At 31.0% G+C, this 23,042-nt stretch overlaps 1 protein-coding gene across 2 annotated transcripts; it reads right to left on the minus strand.

Annotated features, from left to right (window-relative positions):
• Positions 1 to 688: 688 nt before the first annotated feature.
• On the minus strand, positions 689 to 21,058 carry LOC126745828 (protein Skeletor, isoforms B/C). Of its 2 annotated transcripts, none has more exons than XM_050453847.1 (9): positions 20,867 to 21,058; positions 16,993 to 17,215; positions 16,590 to 16,937; positions 16,360 to 16,534; positions 16,062 to 16,304; positions 9,712 to 9,847; positions 9,367 to 9,657; positions 9,060 to 9,314; positions 689 to 1,083 (listed from the first exon to the last, which is right to left on the minus strand). In XM_050453847.1, the coding sequence occupies exons 1-9, from the start codon at positions 20,919 to 20,921 to the stop codon at positions 770 to 772; spliced, it is 2,040 nt and encodes a 679-aa protein (XP_050309804.1). In that variant the 5' UTR covers positions 20,922 to 21,058; the 3' UTR covers positions 689 to 769. The 2 variants fall into 2 exon arrangements, with proteins under 2 accessions (XP_050309804.1, XP_050309803.1); XM_050453846.1 differs by having other exon boundaries at positions 16,993 to 17,218.
• Between the last annotated feature and the right edge of the window lie 1,984 nt (positions 21,059 to 23,042).

Consider the following 23,042-nt stretch of genomic DNA (forward strand, 5'->3'; position numbering starts at 1 on the left):
GTGAATAATGGATGATTATTTTGAATTAAAGTAAATAGAAAAGGAATAAAGCGTTCCTCTATCGTTCTTTTCTTAACATATGACCTAGATTTAGTATTTGAAGTTGACTTTAAAACTTGACTTTACCAGACCAGTATAAGTTTTTAGAGAAATCAATAATTATTATGAAAATGTAAATACGTTAATTATTTTCCTAGTTTTTGTACTATTTTTATTAGTATTCAGTAGTTAAAGTTAATTCGTAGGGTTTATTTAGGATTCTACTTATTTTGGCCCTAATTTAGGTTATTTAGGTTATATTATTGTAAAACCTTGTAGTTTTAATTTTCTAGAATTTGTATACTTGCTTGCTTTGACTGTCAGTATTCTCCTAAAATTATTGGTCTCTTTCGGCAAAAACAATAAAGATAGTTCTAAATATTTCGAAACTGTTCCTAATTGTTTAGTCAATTTTTACCTTGGAAACAATTAAACGAAAGTCAAGGCGAGTTAGGTTAGTGTTTTTCAAAAAGTGAAAGTGTGAGCACGTTAGATTTAGTCTTGATTTGACGGTATCAAACGCCTGTGCAAAGTCATGAAAAATTTGCTTTCTATTGTTAACAGAAAAAACGTTGCCTTGTCATAACTTTCTATTAATTTAGCGCGCTGGTGCCTGTTCTTTTATTGGGACTTCAAAAACCTCTAGACATTTTAGAAATAAATAAACAGTACCTTTATTTCCTTTACATACATTCAAACCACAATTATCTACGACATCATATCTAATTAATCACAGATATTTCGCTATAAAAACCATAATGACAATTACAAGCCAACAGTTACTAACTAACTGGTGACTATCACTTGTCGCCCGTTGATTGAAACTGTCTATGATGTGAATTTTCCATCCCATGTTAGCCTGGGTGAATGAGTTGTAGTAGACAATGTCCGGCCATGAAGAGTTCGGGGTGAATTCCAAAATGCCAGGATCTCCAGGTTCGCAGGACCAGACTAGTGATCTGTTGAATTTTTTGAATGATTCGAAGTCATCGTCCAAGCGTCTGTCTGCGTCATCTTTGTGTTTTGATAAGCATAGTGGTCCACCTTAAAAAAAATTGATTATTAAGCATTCGTTTTATCATTTGTTTATCAGACCTGTATGTTTCTAAACAGTTTTGCGGACATTAAAACATAAATAAGCACGATTGTAAACTCTCTAAATTTAACTAATATCATAACTTTGTTACCTAATCTTACTTTATGGTTTTTTTCTCCATTAACTTATTTCAAAACCCCGGCTCCACCGTCAGAGCCAAAGGCGCTTTCATAAAGTGGATTTCCTGGTCTCCAACTATATAATATAATATCTATGTGCTGTTTCTCCCTTTTTCCTTTTTTTTTGGGTAGTTTTAAAGTATGCTTACGGGATGCAGATGTTTTAAATTTAATTGAGAATCGTTGTTAACTTTACGAACTGTATTAGGGCAATTTTTATTTTAATAATTATCCTAAATTAGCTTATGAGCTTAAACACTTTATCAAAAGAAACCATGAGGAACTGGTTATTGTTTATTTCTCTTAATTTACTCTAAACTCGTGACATCTAGTGGTGCACGTCCGAAGTTAGCGAACGTTAGGGATGCCGCTAGGAGGCGAGGCTGAATATTGGCGCGAAGTTTAAATCGAAATAAATACAATAGACAATAAACACAGTGTAAATAAGTGTTTAAGTACATATTGAGAGGCAATCTCTTAATATTACTTGAAGATCATTAGAATTTATATAAATTTTTAGGTAATGGCCATAATTGTTAACCTCTTTCAGGCACTTGGAGCCTTTTTTTTTAATTTCCGAAAATAGAAATAAAATCATAGTTCAACTGCCTGGAATAGTTTATTTTTGAATTTGAGACAGTTAAAATTTCCTTTTTTAGGAAGGTATTGTTATTTTAGGCTACTTAGAGCAAATTTAGTAATTTTTTAAAAAAGCTTCATTCATTTAAGATCAATACTGATTTTTTCCCAGGCAGTGGAAGCCATTGCTTAGGTCTTCGTGAGTTCAAGTGCCTGGAATAATCTATGATTTTTTAATTCCAGGCAAAAAATTAAAGGTTTCAAGAGTGCTTGTGGATCTTAACAAAACCTCATTTATATTTATTTATATACCTTACACATTGAAGATAAATTACTGGAAATGGATTAACAAAGTCTATACGGAGGATACAGTTTGCGACATCTCGTGGCGCGCAAACTTATGGATGGCGCTAGGAGGCGAGTCTAAATATTGGCGCGATTTTTGAATTGAAATAAATAGCAGGGCAGTAAATACAGCGTAAATAACTGTTTCTAGTAGACATTGAGAAGCAATCTGTTACTGTTACTTGGAAATTACTTAAAAATCAACGAAATGTATATAAATAAACTTTTTGTTTCTGGCAACTGCAATAATTTTTTACCTCTTCCAGGCACTTATAGGTCAACTTATAGTCCACACATAGGTCAACTGCCTGGAATAATTTATTTTTTATATTTAGACAGTTTAAATTTACTTTTTTAGGTAATTATGGTTATTTGTAGGTTCTCAGAGAAAAAATATTCCAGGCAATTAGGGTCAATACCGTTTTTTCCCAAACAGTTGAAGTCTTGAAAGGTTGACATTTTCATTCAATTGGTTTAAAAAAAACTATATCAAATACAGACTATTTTATAGCTTCAATTTATTTAAAACTCCCAGTGATATATCTTTCTTTCTTGCACTCATTAAGTTCTTATGGGAAGTACTAGAAGGAGTAATCGAACATGCAAGTGCGTTTCCTCATTTTAAAGGTAATTAAAAGTGCTTTTTAAAAATGAGAAAATCCAAGATGGCGCCCATAAGAAAAAATAAAGTTGGCGATGATCGAAAAAAAAACGAAACGTCGGATAATTTTTTTTTTGTGTCATGTTGTAGAGCATAAAAAGTGGCAATGAAAAACTATTTTTAGTTTTCCGAAGTCGGTAGAAGGTAAAAACGACTTTCACAAATTTCGGTTTTTTTTGGATATCTCCGGAAGTGTCCGGAATTTTAAAAATTTTTAAACGTCATTTTATTAAGCCCCAAATTGCGCAACTTTGCCTCTAATTAACCGAGTCCGTAACTCTTACGGTTTCCGAGATCCACCAGGGACTGGTTATTTTTTATTTCTCTTAATTTACTCTGAACTCGCGACATCTAGTGATGCACATGCGAAGCTAGCGAACGTTACGGATGCCGCTAGGAGGCGAGTCTAAATATTGGCGCGTCTTTTAAATACTAGGAGATAAATACAGTGTAAAGAAGTGTTTCTATTAGAAATTGAGTATCAATATGTTATTATAACTTGGAAATTACTTGAAAATCATTAGAATTTATATAAATTTCTTGTAGAAATTACATGGATGGTGCCTGGTGTAGCCCTTGTAATTCAAAAAAAAAAATAAAAAATGGCCTTAAAAGCGTCACATTTACCCTTATCTTTATTATTCAACTTAAGTCTTTATGGGGCGTAATTACTTACGCGGATATTTATAGCGTTAATTCGTTATCTTCGTGTTGCTTTACACTTTTTGGCATAATATATTTTTCTTTTAATAAAATAAAAGATATTTGCTTATAAACAGTAAACAAACGTTAGCACGTGTTTGATGCCTTTTTATTGTTTTGTTTCCTTACAGGACAATCGATACCTAAGGGAAAACAAGGCTTGGCAACGGGACGATGATGAACCCAAGGGAAAAGGTTATTATTCCTCGTTTTTTGAGCTTGGTTAATAAAACCGTTTCCTTTTATAGGTTGAATTGTTTACTACAATTTAATTAAATTGTTTAGGGGTCTGCAAGGGTTAAATCGTGGGTTCAGGGTAAGTATTGGAGGTAAAAAAAAAAACAAACAAACAACGATGCATATTCTAATTAATTTATATTTAAAATATGATTTGAAAAAGACCTCCGGAAGAAAGAAACCCATAAATAATGGTAGAACTTGGGGAAGGTAGTGGTAAGTTAATTAAAAAATTACATCCACATGAAATACCTAGATCTAAATTCATAATTTATTTTATAATTTGAAGCAGTAAGACTCATTATCTTCTAGACTTTCTGAAGCAGTTTTATATATATATGGGCACTTCCAGACAACTGCAATAATTCTTTACCTCTTCCAGGCACTTGGAGTAGTTTCTTAATTCTCGAAAGCAGATATAACATCATCAGAGTTCAACTGCCCAAAGTCGTGACATCTCGTAGCGAAAGTGAGAAGCTAGAGAACGTTACGGGTGCCGCTAGGAGGCGAGTCTGAATATTGGCGCGACTTTTAAATCGAAATAAATAGCAAGGCAATAAGCCAAGGGTAAACGGGTGTTTCTAGTATATATTGAGAGCCATTCTGTTATTATTTTCAGGCAATTGCAATAATTCTTTATCTCTTCCAGGCACTTAAAGCAGGTATAACGTCACCAGAGTTGTTCAACTGCCTGGAATAATTTATTTTTTAATTTGGCGTGGTTAAAGTCTACTTTTTTAAGCAGTTATTATTATTTTTAGGCTTCTCAGACCAAATTTCGTATTTTTTTTTAATTTTTCCCAGGCATCTAAGGTCATTACTAATTTTTCCAGGAAGTTGAGAGCATTGTTAATTAATTGTTAATTTAAACATTGTTAACCATTGGACTTAGAAATTGAGTTCGACTGCCCTAGGAGAGATAAAATCATAGTTCAATTGCCTGGAATAAGGTTTTTCTTATATTTAGACAGTTTAAATTTACTTTTTTTAGGTAGTTATGGTTTTTTGTAGGTTCTCGGAGAAAAATTAGTAAAGTAATAAACAAAAATTTCAAGCAATTAGGGTCACTACCGTTTTTTCCCAAACAGCTCAAGTCTTGAAGGGTTGACATTTCCATTCAATTGGTTCAAAAAAATTAACTGGTTATTTTTTATTTCTCCTAATTTACTCTGAACTCGCGACATCTAGTGATGCACATGCGAAGCTAGCGAACGTTACGGATGCCGCTAGGAGGCGAGTCTGAATATTGGCGCGTCTTTTAAATACTAGAAGATAAATACAGTGTAAAGAAGTGTTTCTATTAGAAATTGAGTGTCTATAACTTGGAAATTACTTGAATATCATTAGAATTTATATAAATTTCTTGTAGAAATTATATGGATGGTGCCTGGTGTAGCCCTTGTAATTCAAAAAACATAAAAAATGGCCTTAAAAGCGTCACATTTACCGTTATCTTTATTATTCAACTTAAGTCTTTATGGGGCGTAATTACTTACGCGGATATTTATAGCGTTAATTCGTTATCTTCGCGTTGCTTTACACTTTTTGGCATAATATATTTTCCTTTTAATAAAATAAAAGATATTTGCTTAAAAACAGTAAACAAACGTTAGCACGTGTTTGATGCCTTTTTATTGTTTTGTTTCCTTACAGGACAATCGATACCTAAGGGAAAACAAGGCTTGGCAACGGGACGATGATGAACCCAAGGGAACAAGGTTAATATTCCTCGTTTTTTGCGCTTGGTTAATAAAACCGTTTCCTTTTATAGGTTGAATTGTTTACTACAATTTAACTAGATTGTTGAGGGGTCTGCAAGGGTTAAATCGTGGGTTCAGGGTAAGTATTGGAGGTAAAAAAAAAACAAACACACGACAATGCATATTCTAATTAATTTCTATTTAAAATATGATTTGAAAAAGACCTCCGGAAGAAAGAAACCCATAAATAATGGTAGAACTTGGGGAAGGTGTGTGGTAAGTTAATTAAAAAATTACATCCACATGAAATACCTAGATCTAAATTCATAATTTATTTTATAATTTGAAGCAATAAGACTCATTATCTTCTAGGCTTTCTGAAGCAGTTTTATATAAATATGGGCACTTCCGGGCAACTGCAATAATGCTTTACTTCTTCCAGGCACTTGGAGTAGTTTCTTAATTCTCGAAAGCAGATATAACATCATCAGAGTTCAACTGCCCAAAGTCGTGACATCTCGTAGCGAAAGTGAGAAGCTAGAGAACGTTACGGGTGCCGCTAGGAGACGAGTCTGAATATTGGCGCGACTTTTAAATCGAAATAAATAGCAGAGCAAACAATAAAGGGTAAACGGGTGTTTCTAGTATATATTGAGAGCCATTCTGCTATTATTTTCAGGCAATTGCAATAATTCTTTATCTCTTCCAGGCACTTAAAGCAGGTATAACGTCACCAGAGTTGTTCAACTGCCTGGAATGATTTATTTTTTAATTTGGCGTTGTTAAAGTCTACTTTTTTACGCAGTTATTATTATTGTTAGGCTTCTCAGACCAAATTTAGTATTTTTTTAAATTTTCCCAGGCATTTAAGGTAATTACTAATTTTTCCAGGCAGTTGAGAGCATTGTTAATTAATTGTTAATTTAAACATTGTTAACCATTGGACTTAGAAATTGAGTTCAACTGCCCTAGGAGAGATAAAATCATAGTTCAACTGCCTGGAATAAGGTTTTTCTAGCCCTTGTAATTCAAAAAAAACATAAAAAATGGCCTTAAAAGCGTCACATTTACCGTTATCTTTATTATTCAACTTAAGTCTTTATGGGGTGTAATTACTTACGCGGATATTTATAGCGTTAATTCGTTATCTTCGCGTTGCTTTACACTTTTTGGCATAATATATTTTTCTTTTAATAAAATAAAAGATATTTACTTAAAAACAGTAAACAAACGTTAGCACGTGTTTGATGCCTTTTATTGTTTTGTTTCCTTACAGGACCATCGATACCTAAGGGAAAACAAGGCTTGGCAACGGGACGATGATGAACCCATGGGAAAAGGTTATTATTCCTCGTTTTTTGAGCTTGGTTAATAAAACCGTTTCCTTTTATAGGTTAAATTGTTTACTACAATTTAATTAAATTGTTTAGGGGTCTGCAAGGGTTAAATCGTAGGTTCAGGGTAAGTATTGGAGGTAAAAAAAAAAACAAACGACAATGTATATTCTAATTAATTTATATTTAAAATATGATTTGAAAAAGACCTCCGGAAGAAAGAAACCCATAAATAATGATAGAACTTGGGGAAGGTAGTGGTAAGTTAATTAAAAAATTACATCCACATGAAATACCTAGATCTAAATTCATAATTAATTTTTTAATTTGAAGCAGTAAGACTCATTATCTTCTAGGCTTTCTGAAGCAGTTTTATATAAATATGGGCACTTCCAGACAACTGCAATAATGCTTTACTTCTTCCAGGCACTTGGAGTAGTTTCTTAATTCTCGAAAGCAGATATAACATCATCAGAGTTCAACTGCCCAAAGTCGTGACATCTCGTAGCGAAAGTGAGAAGCTAGAGAACGTTACGGGTGCTGCTAGGAGGCGAGTCTGAATATTGGCGCGACTTTTAAATCGAAATAAATAGCAAGGCAATAAGCCAAGGGTAAACGGGTGTTTCTAGTATATATTGAGAGCCATTCTGTTATTATTTTCAGGCAATTGCAATAATTCTTTATCTCTTCCAGGCACTTAAAGCAGGTATAACGTCACCAGAGTTGTTCAACTGCCTGGAATGATTTATTTTTTAATTTGGCGTTGTTAAAGTCTACTTTTTTACGCAGTTATTATTATTGTTAGGCTTCTCAGACCAAATTTAGTATTTTTTAAAATTTTTCCCAGGCATCTAAGGTCAATACTGATTTTTTCCAGGAAGTTGAAGCCATTGTCTTGAAAGGTCATGGTCATGTGTCATGGTTTTAAAAGTTGAGTTCAACTGCCAGGTATTAAGTATGATTTTTTTAATTCCAGGCAATTAAATCGCTGCTACGATTAAAATGTTGATTAGGCAAAAAATAAAACCTTTCAAAAATGCATGTGGATTTTAACAAAACAGAATTTATATCATTTACAAATTAAATATAAATTACTGCAGATCGATTATTAAAAGCGATACGGAGAGTGCAACTCGCGACCTCTTGTGGTGCATGTACGAAGCTAGCGAGCATTACGGATGCCGCTAGGAGGCGAGTTTGAATACTGGCGCGAATTAGACCAAATTTTGTATTTTTTTTAATTTTTTCCAGGCAACTAAGGTCAATAGTGATTTTTTCCAGGAAGTTGAAGCCATTGCTTAGGTCTTGAAATTTGAGCTCAATTGCCTGGAATAACCATTCATTTTTTAATTCCAGGCAATTAAATTTTTGCTCTGACTAAATGCTGATTAGGCAAAAAATAAAACCTTGCAAAAATGCATGTGGATATTAACAAAACAGCATTTATATGATTTAGAAATTAAAAATAAATTACTGGAGATCGATTATTAAGAACGATACGGAGAGTGCAACTCGTGACATCTCGTGGTGCATGTACGAAGCTAGCGAACGTTACGGATACCGCTAGGAGGCGAGTTTGAATAATGGCGCGAATTAGACCAAATTTTGTGTTTTTTAATTTTTTTCCAGGCAACTAAGGTCAATACTGATTTTTTCCAGGAAGTTGAAGCCATTGCTTAGGTCTTGAAATTTGAGCTCAATTGCCTGGAATAACCATTAATTTTTTAATGCCAGGCAATTAAATTTCTGCTACGATTAAATGCTCATTAGGCAAAAAATAAAACCTTTCAAAAGTACATGTCGATTATAACAAAACAGCATTTATATGATTTACAAATTAAAAATAAATTACGGGAGATCGATTATTAAAAACGATACGGCGAGTGCAACTCGTGACATCTCGTGGTGCATGTACGAAGCTAGCGAACGTTACGGGTACCGCTAGGGGGCGAGTCTGAATACTGGCGCGTATTTTAAATTCTAGAAGATAATTACAGTGTTAATAAGTCTTTTTATTAGAAATTGAGGGTCGATCTGTTATTATCCCTTTTAAATTACTTGAAAATCATTAAAATGTATATAAATTTCTTAGAAATTACCTGGATGGTGCCAAAAAATATAAAAAATGGCCTTAAAAGCGTCACATACTTACGCAAATACTTCGTTATCTTCGCGTTACGCTACATTTTTTAACGTAATATTTTTTGTGCAAGAAATATATTTTTCCTCAACAAAATCTGAACTTACTTGCAGTCGATTTAGGTCTGCCTCGCCTCGAATACTCCACTCCAGCCAATACTCGCACTTTCGATTGTGCAATATCAGTGAGCCGATCGTAACCTCCGTGGGGATCATCAGTTATGATGAGCGGATGATAATATTCCGGACTGTGAGGATCGTTGCCTCCGTTCACTTTGAAGAGGTAGGTTAGACCGCGACGTAACCACAATTCTGGTGCTAGTAATCCGTTGATGTACCATGCCAGAGCCGTGGAGGTGTGTCCTAAGAACGTGCTAGTTAGAATTGAATTTTCTCAATTTTAATGTTTACATGCCTGTGATTGCTTGATATCCTTTTTTTCCGCCGGAGGGCCCGATCGTAGCCTTGAATATTCTTATGGCCTTATCGAAAATTTGTCCTTTACTCCAGGGATCTTCCATTTCTCTTTTGGACCTCGTAAAAGCGGAGCAACTTTTTATCGGCTCTTTTGGGTTCAGTTCGATTTTTAAGTCGGTTTTGGGGTAAACATCATGATAAGCAGGCTCTTTATTTTCGTCCAGTTTTCCCATCGCCCATGTTACATACACCGAACCGTCTGATGGAAATTCTTTATCTCCGCTATCAGCTGAAATATTCAAGCTTAGTTTGGCAAGTACATCGAAGTCAAATGTTTACTTACAAGAAATAAGAGATCGTCTGTACGTTATAATGTTAACACCGTTTGCTCTCACAGCGGTATTCATCTGGTTGTTCTCTTGACCACCGACAAGTTCATCTTTGCATACGCCCTTATACTGACCCAGGACCTTTACGCACTAAAACGACGAAATAATACCCTTGGATTAAGAAAGAAATAATTTATATATATCTGACAACTGATAATAATAATAAGAGAAATCAGGTGAGTGTATCTCTGGATAAATCAGAATGAACTTTCAATGTAATTATCTTTAAATGCTAAACCTCTAAAAGCATAATGTTCGAGCTTCCACAGCAATACATCATGACTGACACAATCGAAAGCTCCGGACAAGTCACCAAATACAGCTGCAGATTGACATTTCATAAATAGATAGATGTGGTTCAAAAGAGTCAGTAGTATTCTTGCCTAATTTAAATATAAATCAGTCATTAATTATTCCAGGCAGTTAAAGGTAATTTAAGTGCCTTAAGTTTTGAAAATCTAGGGCTTAACCACCTAGAATAGTAAGATAATTCTAATTTAAACAATATTAATTAATTAATGAATTATTCCAGGCAGTTGAGACTTAATTTTAATTTAAATGCCTTAAATTTTAAATGTTCAACCACTCAATTGCCTAGAATTCTAAAATAATTAAAAGTTAAGAAATATTAATTAATAATATTTTCTTCAAAAAATTAATAATTTTAATTTAAATTTTCAGATTTTAATTAATTGAAATTTAGGCAATAATATTTAATTAATTTTTACAGGCAGTTAAAAGTAATTTTAATTAAAGTGCTTGAAGTGCCTAGCGCTTCACTAGCTAGATTTATAGGAAAATTGTAATTTAAATAATAATAATTAAATAATGAGTAATTCCAGGCAGTTGAGACTTTATTTTAATTAAACTGCCTTAAATTTTGAAACGTCAACACCTCAGCTGCCTAAAATAATTAAAAGTTAAGCAATATTAATTAACAATACTTTCCAGGCAGTTAAAGGTAATTTTAATTAAAGTATTAAATAATTGAATTTTAAGCAATAATATTAAATTAATTTTTACAAGTAGTTAAAAGTAATTTTAATTAAAGTGCCTGAGGTGTCTCGGGCTTCACTAGCTAGATTTATAGGAAAATTGTAATTCAAATAATAATAATTAAATAATGAGTAATTCCAGGCAGTTGAGAATTTATTTTAATTAAACTGCCTTAAATTTTGAAACGTCAACACCTCAACTGCCTAAGATAATTAAAAGTTAAGCAACATTAATTAATAATACTTTCCAGGCAGTTAAAGGTAATTTTAATTAAAGTATTAATTAATTGAAATTTAAGCAATAATATTTAATTCATTTTTACAGGCAGTTAAAAGTAATTTTAATTAAAGTGCCTAAGGTGCCTAGGACAAGCAGTAGCTAGGATTATAAGAAAATTGTAATCTAAATAATAATAATTAAATGATCCGTAATTCCAGGCAGTTGAGACTTAATTTTAGTTTAAATGCCTTAAATTTTGAAACGTCAACACCTCAACTGCCTAAAATAATTAAAAGTTAAGCAACATTAATTAATACTTTCCAGGCAGTCAAAGGTAATTTTAATTAAAGTATTAATTAATTGAAATTTAAGCAATAATATTTAATTCATTTTTACAGGTAGTTAAAGGTAATTTTAATTAAAGTGCCTGAAGTGCCTAGGGCTTCACTAGCTAGATTTATAGGAAAATTGTAATTTAAATAATAATAATTAAATAATGAGTAATTCCAGGCAGTTGAGAATTTATTTTAATTAAACTGCCTTAAATTTTGAAACGTCAATACCTCAACTGCCTAAAATAATTTAAAGTTAAGCAATATTAATTAATAATACTTTCCAGGCAGTTAAAGGTAATTTTAATTAAAGTATTAATTAATTTAAATTTATGCAATAGTATTTAATTAATTTTTACAGGCAGTTAAAAGTAATTTTAATTAAAGTGCCTGAAGTGCCTAGGCCTTCACTAGCTAGATTTATAAGAAAATTGTAATTTAAATATTAATAATTAAATAATGAGTAATTCCAGGCAGTTGAGACTTAATTTTAATTAAACTGCCTTAAATTTTGATAATAAATAAGTCAACTACCTAAAATTGTAAAATAATTAAAATAATAATTAATCTTAAGCATTGTTTAATGATTAATTAATTATTTCCGAGGGTTAAGGTGTAATTTTAATTAAAATTTTATTGGTGTATTGAAAGGTCATTGATAAATTAATTAATTATACTAGGAATTTAAGGCCATCTAAATTTTAATTAAATATCAACTCCTTTCTTAGAAAAATTATGCCTGAACAGCCTGGAATTATTAAATATGTTTAATATAAACGTCATTAGTGAATTAATTGAATATTCCAGGCAGTTGAGATTTAATTTTAGTCGAAATGCCTTAAATTTTGAAAAATGCCTGAAATAGAGAAATCATGCCTGGAATTAAAAGATAATTTAAATTTAAACGTAATCATTAATATGTTGCTAATTATTGCAGGCAGTTGAGGTATAATTTTAACTAAAATTCTGATATTTTAAAAGCTCAAAGTCTCAGTTAGCTAAAATTCTAATTAATTATATAATTCAAACGTAAATAATAATATTAATGAAATAATTATTGTAGGCATTTGAGGCGTTATTTTAATTAAAATGCCTGACATGTAAAAAAATCAAGGGCTTAATTACCTAGAATTTAAATTAATTAAATAAATAATTCTAATTTAAAAATTGTCAATTAATTAATTATTCCAGGCAGTTGACGCAAAATCTTAATTAAAATGCCTGATATGTAAAAAATAATCTGAGGTTCATTTACTTGGGATTTTAATGAATTAAATAACTATAATTTAAATATTATTAATTAGCCCAGGCAGTTGAAGCATAATTTTAGTTAAGAAGCATGACATGTAAAAGTAAAATACAGAGTTCAATTGCTTGGAATTCTAATTAATAAGGTAATAATTCTAATTAAAATATTAATAATTAATGTATTTATTATTTAGACAAATGAGGCGTAATTTTAGTTAAAATGCTTGAAATATAAAATTACGGCTCAACTAAATAGATTAATTAATTATTCCAGGCAGTTAGTTTAATTAAAATTTTATAGGTGTATTGAACGGTCATTGATAAATTAATTAATTATACTAGGAATTTAAGGCATATAAATTTTAATTAAAGATCAACTCCTTTATTAGAAAAATCATGCCTGAACAATATGGAATTGTTAAATAATTTTAATATAAACGTCATTAGTGAATAAATTGATTAATACAGGCAGTTGCGGAATAATTTTAACTAAAATCTTAATATTTTTAAAAAACTCAAAGTCTCGGTTACTTAAAATTGTAATTAAGTATAAAATTCAAACGTAAATAATAATATTAATGAAATAATTATTCCAGGCATTTGATGCATTATTTTAATTAAAACGCCTGACATGTAAAAAAAATCAAGGGCTTACCTAGAATTCAAATTAATTAAATAAATAATTCTAATTTAAAATTATCAACTTTAATTAAAATTATTCCAGGCAGTTGACGCAAAATCTTAATTAAAATGCCTGACATGTAAAAAATAATCTAAGGTTCATTTACTTGGGATTTTAATAAATTAAATAACTATAATTTAAATATTATTAATTAGTTAATTAATTAGTCCAGGCAGTTGAAGCATAATTTTAGTTGAGAAGCCTGACATGTAAAAGTAAAATAAAGAGTTCAATTACTTGGAATTCTAATTAATAAGGTAATAATTCTAATTGAAATATTAATGATTAATTTATTGATAATTTCAGGAAAATGAGGCGTAATTTTAGTTAAAATGCTTGAAATATAAAATTACGGGTCAACTTAATAAATTAATTCATTATTCCAGGCAGTTAGGATTAAATTTTAATTAAAATGCCTTTAATTTTAAAAAATCTACATTTTAATGTTTTCACTAAATTAAAATGTTTTAACGGATTTTAATGAATTTTTTCTGATTTTAATTTTTTTTCTCAAATTTTTATGCCAATATGGTAAATCTACGATAAATAAAGAGTAAATGTGAATACATTGTGCATTTTAATGTTGAAATTAAATTCAGATATGAGGCGGAATTAAACCAGCAAACCAAATTAATTAATTACTCTAGGCAGTTAAAGTAAAATTATTATTTAAATGTTCAATATTGGAAAAAAAATCAAGGGCTCAAATACCTGAAATTCAAATCAATTAAATGATTCTAATTTAAATATTATTAATTTACTAATTATTGCAGGCTAATATTAAAATGCCTAATTAATTTTAAAAAATATACAGCTCAAAGTGTTTCTCTATTCAATTTAAAATTGCTGTAAAATTTAAATGAATCACACATTTTACGTAGTGCATATGATACTAAAACTTTCAAGCAAAATTTGTGTGAATTTTAATGTTAAAATTAAATTAAAATTTTTAATTAATTTTTTTTTACGATTTTAATCTTTTGTTCTGAAAAGTTCATGTATCCTACAAATTTCGAGTAAATAATTAAATTATTAAACAATTAAATTAAATTATATATTATGGGTGTATATATTATAGGATATAGATATATATTATGGGAAGTTTTTACTTCAAAACTCTATAAAATTTTAAAAATCTACGGATCAACTCCTTTATCAGAAAAACCATGCCTCAACAGCCTGGAATTTTTAAATAATTTTAATATAATCGTTATTAATAAATTATTTGATTATTTCAGATAATTCAGGCATTATTTTAATTAAAATGCCTGGCAGGTAAAATAAAATTCAAAGACTTAATTAATATTCAATAACGAATTATTCCAGAAAATTGAAGTATAATTCTATTAAAAATGCCTGGCATGTGAAAATAAAGAGTTTAATTAATTGAAAATATAATTATTTAAATGTAAATATTAATAATTAATTCATTGATTATTTCAGGCGAATTAGGCTTAATTTTAATTAAAATGCTTGAAATATAAAATGATGGCTCAATTAAACAAATTAGTTAATTATTACAGGCAGTTAAGTTTGAAATTTAATTAAAACACTTTAATTTTAAAAAATGTACACCTTAAGTTAAAATTTAAATAAATCATTAATTTCAGTAGTGCATACTGCTTGCTAAAACTGCAAATTTTGTGGGACATTTAATGTTAAAATTAAATTAAAATTTTAGCGTGTTTTAATGAATTTTGTTGATATTATTTTTTTTATGGTAAATATGACAAATTCACTATAAATTTAGATTAAATAATTTATTCAAGTTACCCATACGGTGCTAAAAGTGAATACTTTTGTGCATTTTAACGTTAAAATGATATTGAGATATTATTAGGAAAATTTAATCAATTTTTCCACGTAAAAAAAAAGTTTACAAATTGCAGGTAATTCTCTTTTAAAGGTCAGTAATAAATTAATTAATAATTCCAGGCAGTTGAATCAGAATTTGAATTAGACTCCATCAAATTTTGAAAAATTAAACTTTCAATAGAGAAATTATGCCTGAAAGCCTGAAATTATTGAATAATTTTAATTTAAACATTAGTAGTGAATTGGTTGATTATTTCAGGTAATTAAAATTGAATTGTAATTAAAATGTCTTAAATTAAAAACAAAATACGCAGCTCAACTGCCTCAAATAGAGAAATCATATAAGATATTTAAAATTTTAATGTCAGTAAATAAGTTAGTTAATTATTCCAGGCAGTTAAGTTTAAATTTTAATTTCTTTTAAAGGTAAGTAATAAATTAATTAATAATTCCAGGCAGTTAAATCACAATTTGAATTAGACTCCAAAAAATTTTGAAAAATCAAACTTTCAATAGAGAAATCATGCCTGAGAAGCCTGGAATAATTAAATAATTTTAATTTAAACATCAATATTAAATTGGTTGATTATTTCAGGTAATTAAAATGTCTTAAATTAAAAAAAAACATCCAGCTCAACTGCCTCAAATAGAGAAATCACGTAAAATATTTAAAATTGAAATGTTAATTAATAAATTAATTAATTACTTCAGGCGGTTAAGACCCAATTTTAATTACTCCAGATTAATTAAAATTTAACTCCAGAACAGTAATTTTTGAGAATCTACACATCAACTCTTTCATTAGACGTGTCATATCTAAACTGCCTGGAATTGTAAAATTATTTTACTGTTAACATAATTAATACATTTTTGAGACTTTTATATATCTCTCAATAGCCTTCGATATTGTTGAAAGTAGGAAAATTAGTAAAAACTGAAGGTCTTCAATAATTCCTCCTCGAATCACACATACACCCAATAAAATTTGACTGATAAATAAAAGAAATCCTACCGGAGTTAAAGCAGTTATATTATAATCAATGGCATATCCTTGATATCCATTGATATATCCAACGGCAACATCTGCACCGAGCATCTGACTTCTCTCTTGGGACCCGGATATACCGAAAGACAAATATTCATTCTCCGATACCATTCCTGCTAACTGGATGGTGATGGCTGGTCCAAATATCTCCCAAGACACTTGGAAGTCTTTGTGCAGTTGGATACAATTGGGCAAAGCGTCTTTGTGAGGCTATCATATGTAAAATTCATTAAATTATTACTCCAGTTTGTTTTTTTTTACATACCACAACTTCTATTAGAGACGGCGGAACGTTTAGGGCTTCCGGAATAATAATCGATGCCAGATTTGTATTCGTTTCCCTATCGAAGATGCTAAACCAGTCTATATTAAAAATGGTTAGTTCCCCAGGTAGTTCCAAAATGATCGTTTTGTTGTTATAAGATTTCAAGGGATCCAGACTTTAAAAAAATGAAAACTGAGTATTTTAAAGTGATATAAAGGGCACAAACTTACTATCCATATTCGTCGGGTACTTGAGTACCTTTTGACACAGGTTGGGCCCCGACCCCCACCCAAAAATAAGCCTTAGAAACCTTATTACTATAGCTGAATCCTATAAGCTTAATTTGCTTAGCATCCAGGATTTCTACGGCTATTGTGGATATACCGTTCAACTTGCCAGTCAGCTGTGGGACCCTTTGGACCATCGGAGGTTCGAACTCCTCCGGGATATAAATATCTGCAAAAGTATTCTGAGAGCCAATGTCGTAGATGGCAAACCACTTGATATCGGTAATTTTCTTCTTATCAGGTAGAACTAATGTAAATTCTTTATTGTAGTATCTGGATAAGACGTTGGTTCTAAAAAATGCATTTAAATTATACTTTTAAGGGTTGCTTGATTATTGTCGCTTACTTTCCGTGTTCGTCTGGAACAATAAACCCTTGCGGTCCAGGTCTATTGGCAGCTCCAGCCCAGAAGAACGTGTCAGCTCCATTGCCGTCATAGTTAAAGGAGGTGAGCAATATGGTGTATTTGTCTACAGCGTAGATGTCCCCAGACACTTGGTGATGGTAGGAGTTTAGTTTTCCTATCAATTTTCCTTTGTATGGACCTTCGTCTTCCTCTTGACCAGAGGCTACTAAAGAACAAACATTATCCAGATAAAGTTTGATCTGAAGGCAAAGTAAAGTTGCTCAAATGGTAGAAGTACATAGTGGGAGTTAATTAATCAGTGAATGTTATTATAGCCAGAGGAGTACAGAAAGCCTAAGTGAATGGAGGAGTTGTATGGTGAGTGTGTGATTAAGTTACACCAATGCTATAGAAGGGTTAAAGAAGTGTATACTTAGGAAAGGAAGAAGAGCAGGAAAGAGACCAAATTAAATTCTACAGAAAGTAGAAAGAGAAAATAGTCTGAAGAATAGTGAAGGAAGCATGAATAGTCAAGATGAGTCTTTTGTTGTCAAATCCTGGCAAATAATGAATCTGGATCAATACAACTTGCAAGTAACCGCACACCTTCTTTGGAACCTATCTGTAAAGGATTCAAAATGAGAGACAAATGCTATTGACATAATCCAGATCCAGTAGTAGACACGTCAAACGTCACAGTTATTTGGGACGTACATAAAGGTACAAATAGACCGAACCATTAGCCTTAAGCATGATGTACTCTATATACATACTTAGAAGAAAATAAAAGTGATTCCAGGATATTGAAAATTGGCTGGAATAGGTTCAAGAGTAACACGGACTACTTGGAATAAAATGAAAATTTATTCCAGAAGCTTGATACATATGAAAAATCACCTTAACTTTCTGGAAACCTTCTGTACTAAAAAAATTGAAAATTATTCCAGGATCTTGAAACACATTAAAAATTAATTCGGTAAATAAGATGTGATTCATCAAATCAACCTATAGTTTAGCAAAGGTCAATAATGGATATGTAGTATTACAGAGAGACTCCTCAACTACCTGGAAGAAGGAAAAAGTGACCTCAGCATGTCCAGAAGAAAGAGAGAGATAAGGAGAGCCTGGAATAGGGAAAAAATGACTCCTCAACAGTCCTTGACAAGGACAAAATGACTGTTTAGGTTCTTGATAGCATGACTTTTGAAATGCGTGGAAGAAGGACGGAAACATTCCTCAAGTTACTGGAAAAAAGGAAGATTGACTTTAATATCCTTAGCTACAACAGCCTCAGAAAGATCAATGAAAGAGAGAGATAAAGAGAGCCTGGAATAGGGAAAAAATTACTCCACAACTGTTTGAAACAAGGACAAAATGACTGTTTAAGTGCAAGAGAGAATGAGTTTTCATTTGCTTAGAAAAAGGACAGAAACACTCCTCAAGTTAATGGAAAAAATGACTTCAACATCCTCAGGATCACTAAAGAAAGAGAGAAATAAAGAGAGCCTGGAAAAGAGAAAAAATGTCTTCTCAAATATCTGGAACAAGGAACAGAAACACTCGTCAGGTTACTGGAAAAGGGGAAGAACGACTTCAACATCCTCAAGAGGACCGAAGAAAAAGAGAGATAAAGAGAGCCTAGAAGAGAAAAAAAATTACTCCTCAACTATTTGAAACAAGGACAAAATGACTGTTTAAGTACCCGCGAGAATGAGTTTTTAATTGCGTGGAAGAAGGATAGAAGCACTCCTAAACTTAATGGAATAGGAGAAAAATGCATGCAAAATCATCAGTAGGATCAAAGAAAGAGAGCCTAGAAGAGAAAAAAATTACTTCTCAACTGTCTGAAACAAGGACAAAATGAATGTCTAAGTGAGAAAGAGAGAGATAAAGAGAACCTGGAATAGGGAAAAAGTTCCTCCTCAACCGTTTGAAATAAGGACAAAATGACTGTTTAGGTGCCAGAGAGAATGAGTTTTCAATTGTGTGGAATAAGGACAGAAGCACTCCTAAACTTCTGGAAAAAGAGAAGAATATAAAATCATCAGTAGGATCAAAGAAAGAGAGAGATAAAGAGAGCCTAGAAGAGACAAAAAATGACTCCTCAACTATCTGAAACAAGGACAAAATGATTGTTAAAAAGTGCCAGAGAGAATGAGTTTTCAATTGCGTAGAAGAAGGACAGAAATATTCTTTAAGAAACTGGAAAAAGAGAAGAATGACATCAACATCCTCAGAAGGATTAAAGAAAAAGAGAGGTAACGGGAGCCTGGAAGAAAGAAAAAATGACTCCTCAACTGTTTGAAAAAGGACAAAATGACTGTTTAAGTGGCAGAGAGAATGAGTTTTTAATAGCGTGGAAGAAGAGCAGAAACACTATTCAACTTACTGGAAAAAGGGAAAAATGACTCCAACATCCTCAGCTGCAATAATGATAATGCTCAAAATAATGGCAGATAGAGAGAGACAAAGAAAACCCGAGAACAGACAAAATAACACATCAGCTGTTTGGTACAAAGACAACATGACTTTAAAAAACAGTTAAGCTCCTCTTTTTAAAAAGGGTGCTTGTGAGAAAGACAGAATGACGGAATTTTAATCGCATGAAAGAACAGAAACACGTACTCTTCAACAGAGAGAGCCTGACTTGACTCTTGATGAACCCCTTGGAACTTCTTGTAAAATAAAAGTGGTTTATAATTCTGTTTATGATGGTGTTGAGGTGAATCGTTTTATCAATTGTAATAAACTCAAGCATTCATCCAAAAATTGTTCAAAATTCAAAATTATTAATCAGTTTTCTGGAAAATCTTCAATACTGAACCAAACGGGAAAAGAAAAATTAACAAATTGTTCCAAGAGCTTAAAATACATGCAAAATTAGCTCAACTGCTTGGAATAATTTCAAGAGGAACACGAACTACTTCGAAGAAGATAAAAATTATTCCAGGAGCTTGAAATATCGTCAAACTTAGTTCTGGCAAAATAGTGCCTGGAAAAACGTTCACCAGTAGCACTAAGATGCCAGTTTATGTTTTGTAACTTTCACAATGAGTGGAACAAGGATGGATCGATGTTGCAGACCATATAACTGGACGTTCGCAAAATCATTAGGTCGTTCTGTTAGTTATTTTAGTTGGTCTACTGTAATTTTGCAAATAAACATACAAAACGGAAAATCGTCATGCTAAAAGATCATGGTGGTCATGATTCCATCCGAGTATACAACACTCATGGAATATGAAAAGTTATGAAATATAACATACAGTAGTGAGTGATTCTTATATCAAAGATAACATGTAAACGAGCTGAAGAAAATCCCTTTTCCAGGTGAGTTTGCGCTTTTGAAGTTGTTTTTTGTCATGCCTTATTTCTTCCAGGCAATTAAAGCAAGTTTTCTCCAAGCAATTTAACCCTTGGAACTCTAAGAGTGTGTATTTTAAAGTCAATTTCCCTATATTGATTGACTGGAATTTGCGTCATTTTTTTTGAGAGAGAGAATTTTTTAGAAGATTAACATTAAAAAATAAAATTAAATTAAGAAAATTACAGTAGATATACCCTGCTGAAGTAGTTCTTTCAGTGGGGTATTTATTGAAAGTTTTCTTTACAATAACCATCCAATAAGAGGTCTAATAAAAATTTACACATTGTCTTAGAATAGTAAGAAATATTATGACAAACTCATCGCAACAATGTGAAGTCAACCTTGTGCTCATGATTAACAAAACGTATGTTTCACTTGAAAAATGTCAATGACACATAAGAATTTTCAGAACCACCTTGGTAACGTTCAGTTCTATATGACAAATTATTTAAATAATTGTATGCCTAAATACCAATTAAATACGGACTTTTTCAACACCTTACTTACCTTTACAAATAAACAAAAGTGCCACAACAGACACCGCGATCCTCTTAAAACTCATAATATTTTAATGAAAATATCACAAAAAACCACTAACATATTATCACAAAATCACATTTTCTTTATTACTCGCACCAGAAGACGTCGATGGTCGCTTTAACCTTCACGGTACTCCATGCAGACAAGCAAGAATTCTCTCTTGTTCGCTTTCGATTTCAACTTTCTATTGTAAATTGGTGGGGCGCCATAAGGTACTTACGTACTGCACTGTAGCGTGTAACGGTATAATGGTACCTTAAATATAATTTATAATGGTACCGGTACCACGGTTAGTCACTATAGGTTAATAAAAAAAATGCTTATGAATTATGTTTATAGGTGTGGACTGATAACTGAAATTTAATCAAATATATATTAATTATTGCAGCATCAATATCTTTATGCATTAAAAGGTATAACTGGAACTAACTTAACATTATCATATTTTTTACACCAAAAATAGAGGGATTCCTGACGACGTGTCTCAGGGAAAGACGTGGTCATCATAGTATAAGATTTATGTATGGATGAAGTAATTGTTCGCTACACAGAGCGTCTGCATCAAATGGCGAAACATTCGTATTTCATATAATTGATGTTCCCGTAATATTCAAATAGATTCGATATTGCTAGAATATTCACAATATTTGAAAACATGTGCTTTGGTGCAGCTTGCTTATCAGACTCCAAGCATACACCGTATCGAATGCTTTAATAAAATCAACAAACACTTGAAAACCACCTGTTTCTTTTGTAAAATCCTTCATATACTGGAGAAGTGAAAGGTGTAAATTTGCATCTTCTGTAGACTTGCCTTCTGTTTAGTTTTATTAACGATCTAAAAATTGAACCGTACATGCTTCATTTTTAATCCCCTTAATTAAGTGTATTTGTATAGCAAATAAGTTTCAAACGTACGTTATAATAGCCGAGATTTCCGATATGGCTTTTGAAGTTTCCAATCTTATATGTAGTCATGACCCGCTGATATGGCTTCTTTGGTTTTAGAATATTAATTGTTAATTGTAGTTGTTGTTTCCTTGCAAAAAAAATGTTATATTTGAATTAAGCTCTCCTTTCATTAATCAACTAAGTAGTAAAAAATCCGTACAAATACAATAAAACTAAAGATAAAGAGTGAGATAAAAGAGAAACAGGGAACAAGAAGAAGGATTAGAAATAAATAAATTTGCAAAAAAAGAAAACAATATTTTCAAGTGATTGTTCAGACTTCAGATTTGTCTACATTTGCCTGGAACTCGATTTTTAATTTCCTCAACTGCCTGGAAAGAACAAAACATTATTTTTCTGACTGTTAAAGTAGGCATTTTCAATTTCTTCTTTAGATGCCTGATATATATTTTCAATGACTTCTACTTCCTAAAAAAAGTACAAAAACCTTTTTTCGACCATCAGAGTTAAACAACTTTTTATGTTCAACCATCTAAAAATTATTCTTTTAGATAGTACTTAGAAACTATTTTTAAATTATCTCAATCGTAAAAGATTTTAAATTTAAACGTAATTAATAAGTTAGTTAATTGTTCCAGGCAGTTGAAGTGAAATTTTAATTAAAATGTCTGACATGTAACAAAGGAATCAAGGGCTCAAATACCTGAAATTTTATTTAATAAAATATTTTTAATTGAAACATTATTAATTTATTAACTGATTTTTTCTAGGCGAAAGGGGCATAATTTTAATTAAAACCTTTGAAATATAAAATTATGAGTCAGCTACTTGGAATTTTCATTTAAAAGTCATTCATAAGTTAATTAATTATTTTAGGTAGTGAAAGCCTAATATTGATTCTTATGAAATTTTATAAGATTTTGAAAAATCTACGGATCAGCTCCTTTATCAGAGAAATCATGCCTGAACTGCCTGGAATTGTTAAATAATTTTAATTTAAACGTCATTAATAAGTGGGTTAATTATTCTAGCCAGTTGAGGTAAAATTTTAATTGAAATACTTGATATTATTTAAAAAAAATCAAGGGCTCAATTACCTGACATTCTAATTTAAATATTATTAATTAATTAATTATTCTAGGCAATTGAGACATAATTTTAATTAAAACCCTTGAAATATAAAATTATAACTCAACTGCTTTAAATTCTGATTTAAAAGTCATTAATAAAT

Source organism: Anthonomus grandis, chromosome 16, assembly GCF_022605725.1.
Source record: "Anthonomus grandis grandis chromosome 16, icAntGran1.3, whole genome shotgun sequence".
NCBI lineage: Eukaryota > Metazoa > Arthropoda > Insecta > Coleoptera > Curculionidae > Anthonomus > Anthonomus grandis.

Excerpts from the sequence above, each read along its gene's own strand:
- LOC126745828 (XM_050453846.1), bottom strand. The coding sequence starts at position 20,921 with ATGAGTTTTAAGAGGATCGCGGTGTCTGTTGTGGCACTTTTGTTTATT. Across the intron at positions 16,938-16,992 it reads GTTCCAGACGAACACGGAAA|AACCAACGTCTTATCCAGAT; the intron begins GTAAGCGACAAT and ends TGCATTTTTTAG. Across the intron at positions 1,084-9,059 it reads CAGACCTAAATCGACTGCAA|GTGGACCACTATGCTTATCA; the intron begins GTAAGTTCAGAT and ends ATTTTTTTTAAG.